At 67.4% G+C, this 14,098-nt stretch overlaps 1 protein-coding gene across 2 annotated transcripts in view; it reads left to right on the plus strand.

Moving 5' to 3' along the window:
• The window catches only part of DOK7 (docking protein 7), a 21,484-nt gene extending 7,945 nt beyond the window's left edge, over nucleotides 1–13,539 (plus strand). Inside the window, exons 4-7 of one of the 2 annotated variants that reach the window (XM_049630220.1) lie at nucleotides 782–982; nucleotides 9,723–9,842; nucleotides 11,559–11,678; nucleotides 12,424–13,539. In XM_049630220.1, the coding sequence (XP_049486177.1) occupies nucleotides 782–982; nucleotides 9,723–9,842; nucleotides 11,559–11,678; nucleotides 12,424–13,148 (1,166 nt within the window). In that variant the 3' untranslated portion in view covers nucleotides 13,149–13,539. Of the gene's footprint in view, nucleotides 1–781; nucleotides 983–9,722; nucleotides 9,843–11,558; nucleotides 11,749–12,423 lie in introns of those variants that run through there. The other variant, XM_049630221.1, reaches the window with a different exon arrangement.
• Nucleotides 13,540–14,098: the final 559 nt, after the last annotated feature.

Raw genomic sequence — 14,098 nt, forward strand, 5'->3', positions numbered from 1 at the left:
GGGGGGGGGGGAGCAGCTGGGGCCCCGGGACCTTCCGAGCTCCTGACTCGATCCCATCAGAACTAGAGCCCTTACCCCGAGCGGGCGCTGGCCAAGCAGAGGGAGCTTCCACAGGCCTGCCGATCGGCCCCTCCCCTGCCCGGAGCCAGGTTCTGGGGGAGCGAGGCCACAGTCAGCGTCCCGCTGCACCCCGCTGGGGGCGCCTGAGCCAGGGAGGCAGGGTGGCCAGGCCGGGCCCAGAGGAGGGCCCGGATGAGGGCGGGCGGCCCTCACAGCGGACGCCAAGGAGCACAGCCTTTAGAAACGTCAAGATCTCGCACGAGCCCGTGATGAACGCAGTACCAACATCTGGGGGGAGGACAGGTTACAAGCCTGCACGGCCCTTCCCCTTCCTTCCTGACCCAACCCCGAAACCCTGAGCAGCCTCGTCTTTATTCAAACCTTTGATACTTGGCTCCTCACGGACTTTTGCGTTAATTTTGATTTGCTTAAAATAATCGTTACAGTTTCACTGGCCTCTGCCGCTGAGCATTGGGGGCCCGAGGAGGGGGCTCTCTCGGGAGCCGGCTGAGGCCGAGTCTGGCTTGTGAGGATGGGGGTGGGGGGTGGCGTGGGCAGGGCGGCCCCCCCCGAGGGCCTGCCTGCCTCCAAACAGAGGTGGTGACGGGTGCCCGGGCCGGGAGCTGAGGGCATCCCGCCTTCAGGACGGACGCCTGGGAGCTGCCCCCTCTGCCGGGCCTCTGCTCCCAGCCATGCCCTCTCGCCCCTGCCCTGCGCTCAGTGCACAGGTTCCACGTGACGGTGGCTCCAGGCACCAAGCTGGAGAGCGGCCCCGCCACCCTTCACCTCTGCAACGACGTCCTCGTCCTGGCCAGGGACATCCCTCCGGCTGTCACGGGGCAGTGGAAGCTGTCTGACCTCCGGCGCTACGGGGCTGTGCCCAGCGGATTCATCTTCGAAGGCGGGACCAGGTGTGGGTACTGTAAGTATGCGGGGCCGCTCGGAGTTCGGCTTCACCCCAAAACCCTCGGCCTGGAGCCGCCCGCCCCACCCGTGTGCTCGCTTGGCTGGCGTCTTGGAAACGTGGTGGGCGAGGCCAGGTGTCTCACAGCCCGGTGCTCAGCGCTGAGGCCACCGAGGAGGGAGGACGGCCCCTCCGGCTGCAGCCCACCCGCACCCCTGCAGCCAGGCCTGCCTGTCACGACGCGTGGCCTTGTGCCTGAAGTCATGGTGTTCGGACTGAGTGAGAAACAAAAAAAGGGGGGAAGAATGAACGTGTGTGTGTGTGGGGGGGGGTATTCCGGGACACGTGTGGACCAAGGATGCCCCGTGGACACACCATGCCCGGGGGCGGGGCAGGTGAAAAGCTGTCCCGATGTTACAGATGCGCCCCCCTCAGAGCCCCGAGGGCCGCCGGGTGTGCTGGGGGCGGGGGGAGCTGTGCGCCCCATCTCCGTTCAGCCTGGGACCCCCCCGGACGGCGATTGGGGCCCGCTCCCTTGCGTGCTCCACAGAGGGGCACCAGTCCCCCACCCCACAGGCTCACGTGAGGGTGACGACCACAGGGGCTCACAGCAGGGTCTGGCACAAGCGTTCGGCCAGGTTTGGGTGGCATCCACCGGGCTCTGGGACCTGGGTCTGGCCGGGATCCCCCCGGTAGAGGGGCTGTGCTTGAGGCCGTGTGCGTGCCGGCCGGCTGGGCCCTCGTTCTGCAAAGGGCGGGCAGGGGGGACCTGGCCGGCCGGGGCCGTGTCCCAGCGGGTCTCGAGGTGGGGGCCGGCCCTGTGTGGCAGGCAGCCCGCGGGGCCCTGTGTCCAGGAGAAAAGTCGTCAGCCTCAAAGACCAACGAGCAGGTGAGGCCGGAGCCCTCGCTCGGGGCAGCAGGGCGTCTGTCACTGGCTGTGGCGGGTCCGTGGGCTGGGGCAGTTTGGGCGGTGGCCCCTGCAGCCCCGGGGTGGGCCCAGCTGCCGGGGAGCCTCCTCTGGGCCGGCATCGGGGACGGGTGAGACACCTGCTGGTGCCCCCTGCTGGATGCGCCCTTGGGGCCCCTGGTTCTGGCACAGTGGAGGTCCCAGCGCTCTGGGGTCTAGAGCGGGGCGGGGGGCAGGGGACCCTCACCCAGCTGTGTGGGTGGTCAGAGCCGGGGGCCACGGTGCGCTGGGTCTCCCCTGGAGGAGGGGGCGTTATGTGGGGCTGCTTTGAGGACGGGGTGCACGCCGCCCGGGGGTGGTGCCGGCGTGTGCCCCCAGGGAGGCCGGTCAGGAGGACCAGCCGCCATGTGATAGGACGCACTGACGTTTTCCCTCGGAGGCCTCAGAGCGGGGTGGGCTCCCTCCTGCCGATCAACAGCGCCAGACGTCGGGCCTTGGCTCTGGTGGGCAGAGGCTGCCGTGATTTCCCTGGGCTGCCGGCAATGCAGTGGGAGCCCTTCTGGGGCCGTCCTGATGCTGTTCCAGGGCGGGCCGGACGCCCGCCCCGCTGCGGGACGCTGACCCGGGAGCGCAGACGTGCTGGGGATTCAGGCTACCCTGCTGCCCCCGGCTCTGCGGAGGCCGCCGTCCAAACGCCTGGGGGGACAGGTCGCGTGCGGCTCTGTTGTCAGGGACAAGTTCTCGCGGCTCTGCCCACGTAAGCTGGGCTTTACGCTGTCCTCGATGCAGGGCTGCGGGTGGAGGGACGGCGCACCCCTGCACGTGTGCTCAGACCACCGGGCCACTCGGGCCCGGGCGTCCCGGGGGGAGGGAGGGTAGTTCAGGTCCAGGGCGGGGCGTGAGTCGGTGTCCCGGGGTCGCCGGACCGAATTATCCCAAACCGGAGCCTCAGAGCAACGGAAACGGTTCCCCCACAGTTCTGTCCCAAGTCAGGGTGTGGGCCCGGCTGGCTCCCTCCAGAGGCTCCGGGGAGCCTCCCTCCCGCCTCTTCCGGCCCCTGGAGGCCGCAGGAGGCCCTGGGCTTGTGGCCACGTGACTCCAGTCTCTCCTCTGTCGTCACTTGGCCGTCTCCCGGGGCCTTGTCTTCCGACTCCATGGGACACAAGTCACCGGATTTAGGGCCACCCGACGAGCCAGGATGCCCTCGCCTCGCCTCCCTTGCTTATGCCTGCAAAGGCCGTTTTTTCAAATGGGGTCAAGTGACACATTTTCGGGTGTAACTGACCTTTGGGGACACCATTCAACCTGTGATGTGAAGGCCTTAGAATGTGGATCCCGACAGGCCCGTGGCCCTGGGCGCGTTTAGTCTGGAGGACAGAGAGCTGGGCTGGAATCATGGGGCGTCCTGGGAGGTCTGGGGTGTAAGGAATTCACATCGTCTCCCTCCCCTGGTGCAGCCCGAGCCCGGCCCCCGCGCCCGCCAGGACCACACCCCCTTGGCCCTCGGCCACAGACCATTCTCCAGAGAGCAGGGAATTCTCAGAGAGCTGAGACATTTGGTGTGACTGTCAGGGGTGGGGTCAGCACCCTGGAGGGTGTGGAGGTGGGGTCCTGGCCTGGTAGGCGTAGGGGGGCATCAGGCCGGGTACGTGGGGGCTCCGTGCGGCTCTGGGTACCTTCCCGGTGGGCATTTTCTCTCTGTGGCCTGCACGTGGACAGTGGCCTGTTCGGAGTCAGATGGGAGTGGGCTCGTTGGCTGGGAGTCCAGGGTCTCCCAGTGTGGCCTGGCTGTCTCTGGGGACGGCCCACGGTGTGTGGTTAGGGCTCAGGGGCGTGAAAGGGAATGGGAGAAAGGGGGCCACCCAGAGCCCGGGATGGGCATGCGAGCTGGGCCTGAAGGCCGGTGGAAGTGTCCAGGAGGGGCCCGGAGGAGGTCTCTGTCCCCTGCATTGGCGGCCCCCACCCCCGTCAAGGGCATCTCAAGGGCACTTCCGCATCCACGTGAGCCAGCTGCATTTGCAAAGGATCAGGGTCCTTGGAAGCTGAGGAATTCAGCAGGTGGCAGAAAGGTCCCTGAGCCTGTGGCAGAGGCACGTCGTGGACGGTGACCCTCAGGAACACCCCGCCCGTGTCCTGGGAGTGGCCTCCGTCTGTGCTGCCCCTCCTCCGCTCGTTTGCCCCGCTCTCTGGGTCCAGCTCACTGCTTCAGCCTCTTGGGGCACAGTGAGCATTTTTAAATGACTTTTAAGCAAGTAAAGGACGAAGGCTTAAACCGGGAGAAACTCTTGCAAAGCACCTGTGCTGTCCAGCTGATACGTCATCTCGGCCTCCCTGGCATCTGCTGGTCTGAATGCCGGGTGGTCCCGGCAGAGCTGGCTGGAACCCTGGTCTCTGAGCCCAGGAATGTGGGCAGAGGAGGGGACGTGTTCGGTGGCTTCTCCAAGCCAAGTGGGGGTTGGGGCTGGGAGAGTTCTCTGGGAGAACTCAGAGCCCGTATGAGACAGGTATGAGACGTTTCCGGTCCCCAGGGCGGCTGTGGGTGGGGCACAGATTCCAGCACCCCAGAGGGGACCCCGAGTCCCGCTCTTTCAGGGGGAGATCCCTGTGATAAGCCCGACCGGCCCCCTGCATAGACTGGGGCGATGGGACCAGCCCCGCCTTCCCCGATGGCTCTGGGTCAGCAGGTCACCGTTGACACAATGTTCCTGGTGGCAGAGAGTCGGTCTGAGTCTCCCAGCCTTGGCGTGGCTCTGGGAGGCCCTGGGCTCCGTGGAAAGAGCAGGGCCTGGGCTGGCGTCTCCACCTGAGGCTCCCGGCCCACGGCTCAGCTCCGTGTCCCACAGCAGGGATGGGGAGGACGCCGGCCGACGCCCTCTGCTGCCCTCCCACAGCAGCCCTGAACCCCGGACCTGGGGCACGGGGGCTGCCTCTGGAGGCTGGGAGGGTGCCTCTGGCCTCCTGGCTGCTGGGTCACTCAGGACACCATTTAAGAGAACAGGCTGACGGACAGAGCCCTCAGCTGGCCCCGGGGAGACGCAGAGAAGTGGAAGATCCCAGACCTGCCCTGAGGAGCCTCTTACCTGAGCCGGGAGTGCCCGGGTACCCAGTGTGGCCATGGGGCCAGGGTGGCCCGGCTGCCCAAGAGGAAGGTGGGTCACCGAGGAGCGGCCTCAGCTGGACCTCGCAGGAAGCTGGGCGTCGAGGGAGACAGGCCACCCCTACTCGGGGACGGAGCCCAGTGCCGCGGCTCACCCGGCAATGTCCCTACACTCTGCCCAGGGTGGTGCTGGGTCCTGCCCGGGCCGTTGTGCCCCAGGGACAAGTGTGCGTGTGTGCGTGTGCACGTGTGTGTGTGTGCGCGTGTGCATGTGTGTGCACATGTATGCACGTGGGTGTGTGCACGTGGGTGTGCGTGTGCACGTGGGTGGGTGTGTGCGTGTGCACGTGGGTGTGTGCATGTGTGTGCGCATGTATGCACGTGGGTGTGTGCATGTGTGCGTGTGCGTGCATGTGGGTGTGCGCGTGTGCATGTGCACGTGGGTGTGTGCGTGTGTGTGCACGTGGGTGTGTGTGTGTGCATGTGTGTGTGTGCACGTGTGTGTGTGCGTGTGCACGTGGGTGTGTGCATGTGGGTGTGTGCATGTGTGTGTGCGCATGTATGCACGTGGGTGTGTGCGTGTGTGCGTGCATGTGGGTGTGCGCGTGTGTGCGTGTGCATGTGCGTGTGCACGTGGGTGTGTGTGCGTGTGTGCATGTGCGTGTGCCGGGTTGTCACAGTGATCGGGGCACGTGCCGGGCACTTAGCGGGAGTGGCTGCCAGGACGTTAAGTGCCCTGCAGTGTGGGCTCCGTCCTGCACTGGTGGCTGTGAAGAGGGTGTGGGGGGCCTCCCGGGCACGGGCAGGACAGAGCCTGCTTCCTGGAGGAGGGGTTTGTTCTGTTTGTTTACTGGGGCAAAATATACATAGCACAGAATTTACCATTTTAACCATAGTTAGGCGGACAGCTCAGAGGCATCAGGTACATTCAGGGTCATGCGGCCGTCCCCACCCTCCATCCCAGAAGTCTTCTGTCTTCCCCGGCTGACACTGGCCCCAGTGAGCGCTAACCCCCGTGTCCCCTCCCCCGGCCCCTGACGCCCACCGTCCACTTTGTCTCGATGACCTGGCTCCTCCTCGGGGCAGTGGGACCACGCGGTATCTGTGCCTTCGTGAGCATCGTGACCTCCAGGCCCATCCCCGCGGTGGCAGGTGGCAGGGGGTCCCTCCTCGAGGCTGACATCCCACTGTGTGGCTGGACCACGCCGTGTGTGTGCTTTCCTCTGTCGGTGGACTCCTGGTTTCTTCCTCCCTTGTCTCTTGCGACTAATGCCGCTGTGCACGTGGGGGTCGGGTGCCTCTTTCGCATCCTGCTTGCAGCTCCTTCTGGGGCCCCCAGACGTGGGATTGCTGGGCCGGACGGTGGTTCTGTGTTTGAGTTTCGGAGGCACCTCCGCGCCGTTTTCTGCAGGGGCTGCACCGAACGGGTGCATTCCCGCTGGCGGTGCACGGGGTTCCGGGTCCCCCACTCCGCCTCGTCAATGCCCGTTGTCTTCTTTTTTGTTTGTTTGTTTTAAATTTTTAAAAAATGTTTATCTTAGAGAGAGAGAGACAGCATGAGCAGGGGAGAGGCAGAGAGAGAGCGAGACACAGAATCTGAAACAGGCTCTGAGCTGTCAGCACAGAGCCCGACGCGGGGCTGAAACCCACGAACCGTGAGATCATGACCTGAGCCAAAGTCGGACGCTTAACCGACTGAGCCACCCAGGCGCCCCGTTTTTGTTTTGTTTTGTTTTTTTTTTAATTTTTTTTTTCAACGTTTTTTATTTATTTTTGGGACAGAGAGAGACAGAGCATGAACGGGGGAGGGGCAGAGAGAGAGGGAGACACAGAATCAGAAACAGGCTCCAGGCTCCGAGCCATCAGCCCAGAGCCCGACGCGGGGCTCGAACTCACGGACCGCGAGATCGTGACCTGGCTGAAGTCGGACGCTTAACCAACTGCGCCACCCAGGCGCCCCTTTGTTTTGTTTTTAATCACAGTCTTCCTAGTGGGCAAGATGACCGGGTGAAATTTACAACTTGATTTCAAGTGAACTCCTTTAGTTGAACTTTGATCCTTCCTCCCAAAACAAGGGCAGAGAAAAATGAAATTCTAATCAGTAGAGGTTTGACTCTGTTAGGAAACCCACAGGCCATGGGTATCTCACAGGTGAAAGTCTAACTCCAGGCAGGTCTGGTGCTGCCTGGACAGAGCTTTCTAGAACCTTCTCTGCACGGAAGTCCTCCAGATGCTTTCAACACTCTCTCCCCGGTGGGACTTCACCGTGTGGTCCTTGTCTCTGCGGAGCCGGGATACCGACCCGCTGGCAGAGTCAGGCCACGGGAGGTCATCTGAGGACTAACTTCCAACGGGCATCAGCCCACAGAAGTGGGAACATGGCACGTTTGGATGAAAGCGTGTGTTCTTCCCCTTGGAGCTGGCGGCCCTTTCCGTGGGGTGCAACACCCACGCCACTGGGGATCGTGGCTGGGGGTGATTGCATTTGCCAAGCCTGTGAGGTCTGCCTGTGGCCCCTGGAGCCCGCAGCGTCTGCCCACAGCAAAGGGCTGGCCTCCCGCTCAGCAGACTCTCCTCCCCGTCTCCCTGTGTTGATTATTGCAGAGCAAGGGACACCCCAGAACTCGGTGGTTCTTTCATTGCTGGTGACCCTCAGGGGTCTGGGTGGGGTGGCTCGTCCCTGCTCCGTGTGGCAGACAGATCGCTCGGGTAGTGGCATTCGGTGGGCGGCCCTGGCCGGAAGGCCCGGGATGGTCGCGGACACGGACCCTCGGGTGGGGCTTTGTGGATGGGGACGGAAGGCGGAGCAGGGGTTGTCTCTGTAGTGACCAGGTGGCAGAGTGGCCCTACGTCCTCCGGCCCTGCAAACAGGCAAGCAAACGAGATTCGAGCAACGCTTTCGTGGGTCGGGGGAGCGGGGTCGGCTTGCCTCTTCTTCCCTCTTTCCACCCCCACCCCAGTGCTGGGGGTCCCCTGGGCTGGACACGGGGGCCCAGTGCCTTGGAAGTGTTCCCTGCCTGTAAGACACCAGGCTGGGCGGCCAGGACGGCACCCGGATAAGGGGGTGTCACAGGGGACGCCCCAGAGGAGGTGCTCCCCAAAAGCGGCCCCGAGTGAGCGATCTGGGGTCAGGGGTCCGGAAAGGCAACGTTAGGTACGCAGGGTCCCGACAGGTGAGGTGGCATTACAGGGGGCCGGGGGTGTTGAGGGACAGGGAGGTGTGCCGTCCACTTCAGGGGGCTCCGGGTGTCCCACAGCCTGGGGCGGGGGAGGGGAGCCCGAGCGCCAGCCAGCGGTCCGCGCCCCGCGAGCTGTGTCCCGGAGGCCTCGCCTCCCTCGGGGGCGGGAGACGTGTGCCGTCCCCAGGGAACCTCTGGCGTCAGCTCGCTGGCGTGTGTGGGGGTAGCGGCCGGGCTCCCGGGCCTCACCGGCTGCGCCTCGGGGAGCGTGACGCTCAGCAGACGCCTGGTGGAAGGCTGCCGGCTCCGCTCCCCTCGTAACGTGGTTTTTTATAGTCGGGGGACTGGCTGTGCCGTGACCTCTGCCAGCTGACTGTAAGCTCGGGATTAGAGGCCCGGCCCTTTGTGCGCCGGCGGCCCGGCCTTCCTCTCCCCGGCCCCTCAGCCACTGGCGGGGCGCGAGCCGGCGGCTGGCAAGGCCCAGCTCGGGGGCCCATCCGTCCGGCCCGAGGCCCCGTGGTGCCGGCACGTGCCCTGGTGGCCCGGCGGCCTCTCTGGGCCTCAGTTTCCTCATGGTTAAAGCAGGGGTGTCGGACGGATGGAGCGCCCACAGCTGGAGGGCGCTGCCCGCCCACCCCGCCCCCCCAGCCCTGGTGCAGCCTCTGAGGGGCACGGGGGCCCTGCCACGTGTCGGGGCTGGACTGCGTCCCTGGGAGCCCGAGAAGGCAGGCCGTGATGGTGGCCGTCGGCCCACGCATCCCCCTGCCCACCCCGGTCTGCCTGTAGCCAAGGGACGGGCACGCCTGCCTTTCTTTGGGCGGCGGGCAGAGGGCGGGGCTGAGGGATTCCTGTGCGGTGACACCAGCCCAGTGTCCACGTGGCCCGCTGTCCCCATTCACTGGGCGGGTGGTGAGGGATTTCATTCACCCTGGCGGGGTTAGGCTGCGGGCTGTGCTGACTCACGCGGCCTGCCCTCTGCTGGCAGGGGCCCCGTGGGCAAGACCTCAGCCCCAGCCCTCACGCCGTGGCCCAGTTTCCTGCCCCAGAACACGGCCGGGAAGGGGGCCTGTGCGGTGGGGGGACGTGTCACCGGCCACAGCGGCGGTGGCCGCCTCGATTGTGGGGTGGGCCCAGCTCTCGCATCTTCCTCCCCCTCAGAGCAGCCCTGGGTCGGGAGAGCGGGACGGGGGCACCTGCCGAGGCGGAGGTCTCCTGGCTGCGTTCTGGGATGTGGACCCTGCCCCAGGCGGCCCTGTCGCCTGCCCCTGCGGTGACCGGGGGCGTCCTCACGGGCTTCCTCCCGTGGCCACATCCTCCCAAAGCAGCCCAGCTCTCCCTGCTGGCCCGTGGAGGCTGGCAGAAAGAGTGGGGACCGGGCGCACAGAGGCAGCGAGGTTCCCCGGGGCCGCCCGGACGCGCCGTGTGGGTTTGAAGGACGGGGCGCGGTTGGCCGGGGCCCGGCGGGGGCTCTCCCTCCCCGCGTGGCCGTCTTGCGGGTCTGCTCCAGGCTCCCGCGCCGTCCCTCCTGGCGGCCACTGGGCCCGGCTGCCAGCAGGGTCTGTCCCCACCCTGCAGGGGCCGGAGTCTTCTTCCTGTCCTCAGCCGAGGGAGAGCAGATCAGCTTCCTGTTCGACTGCATCGTCCGCGGCATCTCCCCGACCAAGGGCCCCTTTGGGCTGCGGCCGCTTCTCCCAGGTGCGTGTGGGAGGGTGGCCTGGGTCGGAGGGGGGACGCCGGGTCCGGTGGGCTGACCTCGGTGAGGGCTCACGCTGCCGGACTCCCAGGGCGACCGCTCGCATCCCCGCTGCCCTTCCGGGCCAGACTGGGGTGGGGGCCTGGCCCCACACGGCTGTAGGTGCTGTGGGTTGAGGTCAGGACGGGCCGGGTCCGAGCTGGAGCGGAGGCTGCTTTGTGAGGTTGCCTGGTGTGCGGAGTCTCAACGGGGGGGGGCGGGGGGGGGGGGGGGGGCTGGGGCGCGTTCGTCACGAGCCCTGGGCCGGGGCGGAGCCGGAGCCCAGAAGGGCCAGGCTTCCCCAGGCACTGGGGGGCTCAAAGCAGGGCTGGACCCCTAGGTTCTGGCCCCTCTCTCCCACTGGAGGAAGGTCTGCCCTCCCCTCGGGGCCGGTGTGGAGGCCTGAGCCCAGCTGCCGCGGGAGGGGCAGAGGCTGGTCCCCGAGGCCACACCGGGTGGCACGTAAACAGGATAGCCGGTGCTCCCCGCAGCCCCGTGAGGTGGCACTTGTCCCGCTGTCCAGGTGGGAGACAACAGCCCCTGGCCGTGCAGCACGTGGTCAGTGAGCTCACACCTGTGGCCTCCTTGTGTGGGCAGCACAGCCAGGGTGCGGCCCCTCATCCCACCTCCACACCCCACACAGGCCCAGCGGGATGGGCTGGGGACCCAGGGGGTAGCTCCTGTGGCTTGAACCTCCACAGTCTGGGCTCCGCTGGACGGTGTGGTGGCGCCCTCTGCTGGCAACCTCCTGCCTTGCAACCACAGGTGTGGCGTAGACGATGGATGTGGATGGGCGGGTGTGGACAGGACTGTGGATGGGCATTGTGGACATGGGGTGTGGACAGGACACTGTGGAAGGGCGGTGTGGACGGGCGGTGTGGACAGCAGGGTGTGGACAGGACAGTGCGGACGGGCGGTGTGGACGCGTGGTGTGGACAGGACAGTGTGGATGGGCGGTGTGGACAGTGAGGTGTGCACAGGACAGTGCGGACGGGCGGTGTGGATGGACCAGTGGGGTCTGCCCTGTGCGTCTGGCGATCACCAGGCTCTCCTGACATGCAGTCTCCACTGTGTCCGCAGCTCAGGCTCCGGGCTGTCCAGGGTCCTCTTGCCTTGACCCTGCTCGGTCGGAGCCACGTGGACACCAAGACCCAGGGAGGCTGGCCTCCTCATGCCGACAGTCGGGAGGGGAGGGCAGGGTCCGCCCCACCCTGAGTATACCCTGCGCGTTCCTGGCCCGGTCCCACTTTGCAGACGTGGACGAGGGGCTCGGGGAGCCCGTCTGATGCCAGTGTCTTGCTGCCCCAATGGCTGCCAGACAGGAAGTGGCCAGGAGGACACGCGGGCGTCCCCGCCCCGGGCGTTGCCAGGACCCATGCCCCCTGTAGGGGCCTGCCCGCTCCAGGCACGGGACACAGGCTGGTGGCCGGGGGGCCTGGAGGGGGCAGGTCGGGTGCCCTGAGACTGGGGTCCAGTAGCTGGTGAGTAGGTGTAGGGAGAAGCTGGGACTCCTGGGGGTCACCTGTGGCCCTGCTGTGGCCTCGGGGCAGAATCAGCACAAGCGTGGCCCCGGCGGTGCTGGTCCCGCGTGATGTCCTGGACAGCGTGTGGCCTGCGGCTGGGGGTCCCGTGGGGATGGGGCTGAAGCCGCGTCTCTGCTGACTCTTCTTCTGCCGCAGACCCGAGCCCTGGGGGGACCCCCACCGCGGAGGAGCGAGTGGCCCAGGAGGCCCTGGAGGCCCTGAAGCTGGAGAAGCGGCTCAGCCTCCTCTCCCATGTGGTCCGGCCGGGGAGCGGAGGTAGGTGGGCCGCACCTGCCGCGGGGAAGGGGTCGACCTCCGGGCTCCTGTTTGTTCCTCCCCTGTGCTCATTCGTTCATTCATTCCTTCTGCTGTGCTCACTCATTTGTTCCTTGCTTGTGATGCCACACACACCACCTGCCAGCCTGGGCCCTGAGCAGAGGCGTGGTGCTGCCTGAGAGCCGGTGAGAGCTGGGTCTGAATCCCTGCCGGCCACCAGCCACGTGGCCCGACGAGGCCGTGGCCTCTCCTGCCTCAGCTTTACCATTCGTGCTGAGACAGAAGGGCCCCTTCTCAGCTCCCGGCAACTCTTGGTTTTCGGAAAAACAGACAGAAGGGGCTGGCAGCCGGCCAGGGGCCTGTCTGGGGGTGGGGGTGGGGGTGGGGGTGGGGAGCCCGTCTGTCCTCTCTGACTGCTGCCAGTCCCATGCCGGGCACCGGGAGGACCGGGGCCTCCCCTTCCCGTCCAGGCCTGCCCCCGGAGGCAGAGTCTCAGTCTGTACCGAGCAGCGACCTTACAGTGGCTCGTGTCCAGTTCCCGGAGGGTGGTGGCCAAGGGGGCGGGAGGAGGGCTCAGGTTGTAGAGGGGGCTGGAGGAGGTGAGGGGCCTGTTGTGGGCAGCGGCCTGACCCGCGTGAGCCTCCGGGCAGAGGGGGAGCCCGGAGAGGGGGTGCTGCCTGCCGTCGCCCCCAGGCCCCAAGCCCCGGAGCAGCCTCGACAGCCCCGCCCCTGCCCTCTGTCTCAGGGGACGACCGCAGCCTGTCCAGCTCGTCCTCGGAGGCCAGCCACTCGGACGTCAGTGCCGGCAGCCGGCTCACGGCGTGGCCCGAGCAGTCCTCGTCCTCGGCCGGCACGTCGCAGGAGGGCCCGGGGCCGGCAGCCGCCCAGGCCCCCGGGGAGGCCGCGCCGGGCGCCTCGAGGCCGCCACCCAAGCCCCTGCGGCCGCGGCAGCTGCAGGAGGTCGGCCGCCAGAGCTCGTCGGACAGCGGCATCGCCACGGGCAGCCACTCCTCCTACTCGGGCAGCTTCTCGTCCTGCGCGGGCAGCAGCCTGGACGTGTGGCGCGCGGGAGACGAGTTCGGGTCCTCGCTCAGCCTGCCGCCCGCGGCCGGGGTGCCCGACCCCAGCCTGTGCGCCTGCCCGCCGGGGACGGCCGAGTACCAAGTGCCCGCTGCCCTGCGGCCACATTATGACACGCCACGCAGCCTGTGCCGGGACGCCAGGGACCAGACCGCCACCGCACAAGGCAGCCCCGACGACGGAGGGGCCGGGGACTTGGGTGGCCAGGCGTCCGCGGGGTGTCCCTCCGGCTGGCTGGGCGTGAGGCGGCGGGGACAGGCGGCGGAGGCCCCGGGCAGCGAGGCCCCCGGCGGGGCCTGGGAAGCAGGCAGTCCCCACGCGGGGCTTCCTCCGGCTTTCTTTTCCACTTGTCCCGTCTGTGGAGGACTCAAGGTAAACCCCCCTCCCTGAGAGCCGTGGCCCAGGCCCGCTGCTGCGGGGGGCTGGTTCGTCTCTCCCGACAGGAGGGGAGGGGGCACCCTTTGTGCTGCTGGCGGAGCCAGCCGCTGTGTGGCGCGGTGGGGAGGGCACAGCGGCGACAGCCCCAGAGCCGCCTCCTCTCTGGGCGTGAGGCCTGCAGGGGGGGCCCACGGGACTGACCGGGATGCGGCCGGAAGTACGTTCTGGAAAAGCGGGGCAGGCCGGGGGCTGGCAGAGTCCCAGAGCCCGAGGATCAGGTGCTGGGGGCACAGGAGGGTACTGTGTCCTAGGTGGCTCAAGCCGTGCCCTCGGGGTGAGCAAGGCTGGGGGCGCCCCCTCGCCGGCCTGTGCCACTGCCTGCCTGCTGGACGGCCCCCGTCCCCTCCAGTGCACAGTCACCCCGCCCGACAAAAGTTAGGTCCCCCTGCAGCCGCCGCAGACCCCCGGTTGCCGGGCCGGGAGCACGGCACGTCGTGCGTACGAGAGCTTTACCGATCTGCCCCGCCCCGCCCCTCCTCTGCAAGGCAGCGCCACTGCTGGCCCGTCCACCAGGGGAGGAAACTGAGGCTCAGGAGGTACAGGGGCTTGTAGGGTCTGGGTGTCCACGGCTCACCCGCCAGCCTTTCCCTGAACCTGCAGCCTCCGGGGTGAGGGCTGGACCGGGGGGCGTGGCCGCAGCCCCTGGAGCAGGGGGGCGGGGTGGTGATGTCCCTTCCACCGGCTAGCCCGGCGGGGCCGGCTTGCCAGGGGGCCCCTGTGGAAGCTCGTCCACCGCCTGGCTGAGCTCGGGCCTCCGGGGCCCGTCCCTTGGCATCCGGAGGGCGCATGGGCGCCCTCCGCGTCTGTCTGCTCGCCTGCATGGGGTGCGGCTACGTTGCCTGGTTTGCCCATCGCTCTGCGGCTTCGTGCACCTGCGAGAGGCGGGGCCTGTGCCGCTCCAG

The sequence above is a fragment of the Panthera uncia genome, chromosome B1 (genome assembly GCF_023721935.1).
Source record: "Panthera uncia isolate 11264 chromosome B1, Puncia_PCG_1.0, whole genome shotgun sequence".
Taxonomy (NCBI): Eukaryota; Metazoa; Chordata; class Mammalia; order Carnivora; family Felidae; genus Panthera; species Panthera uncia.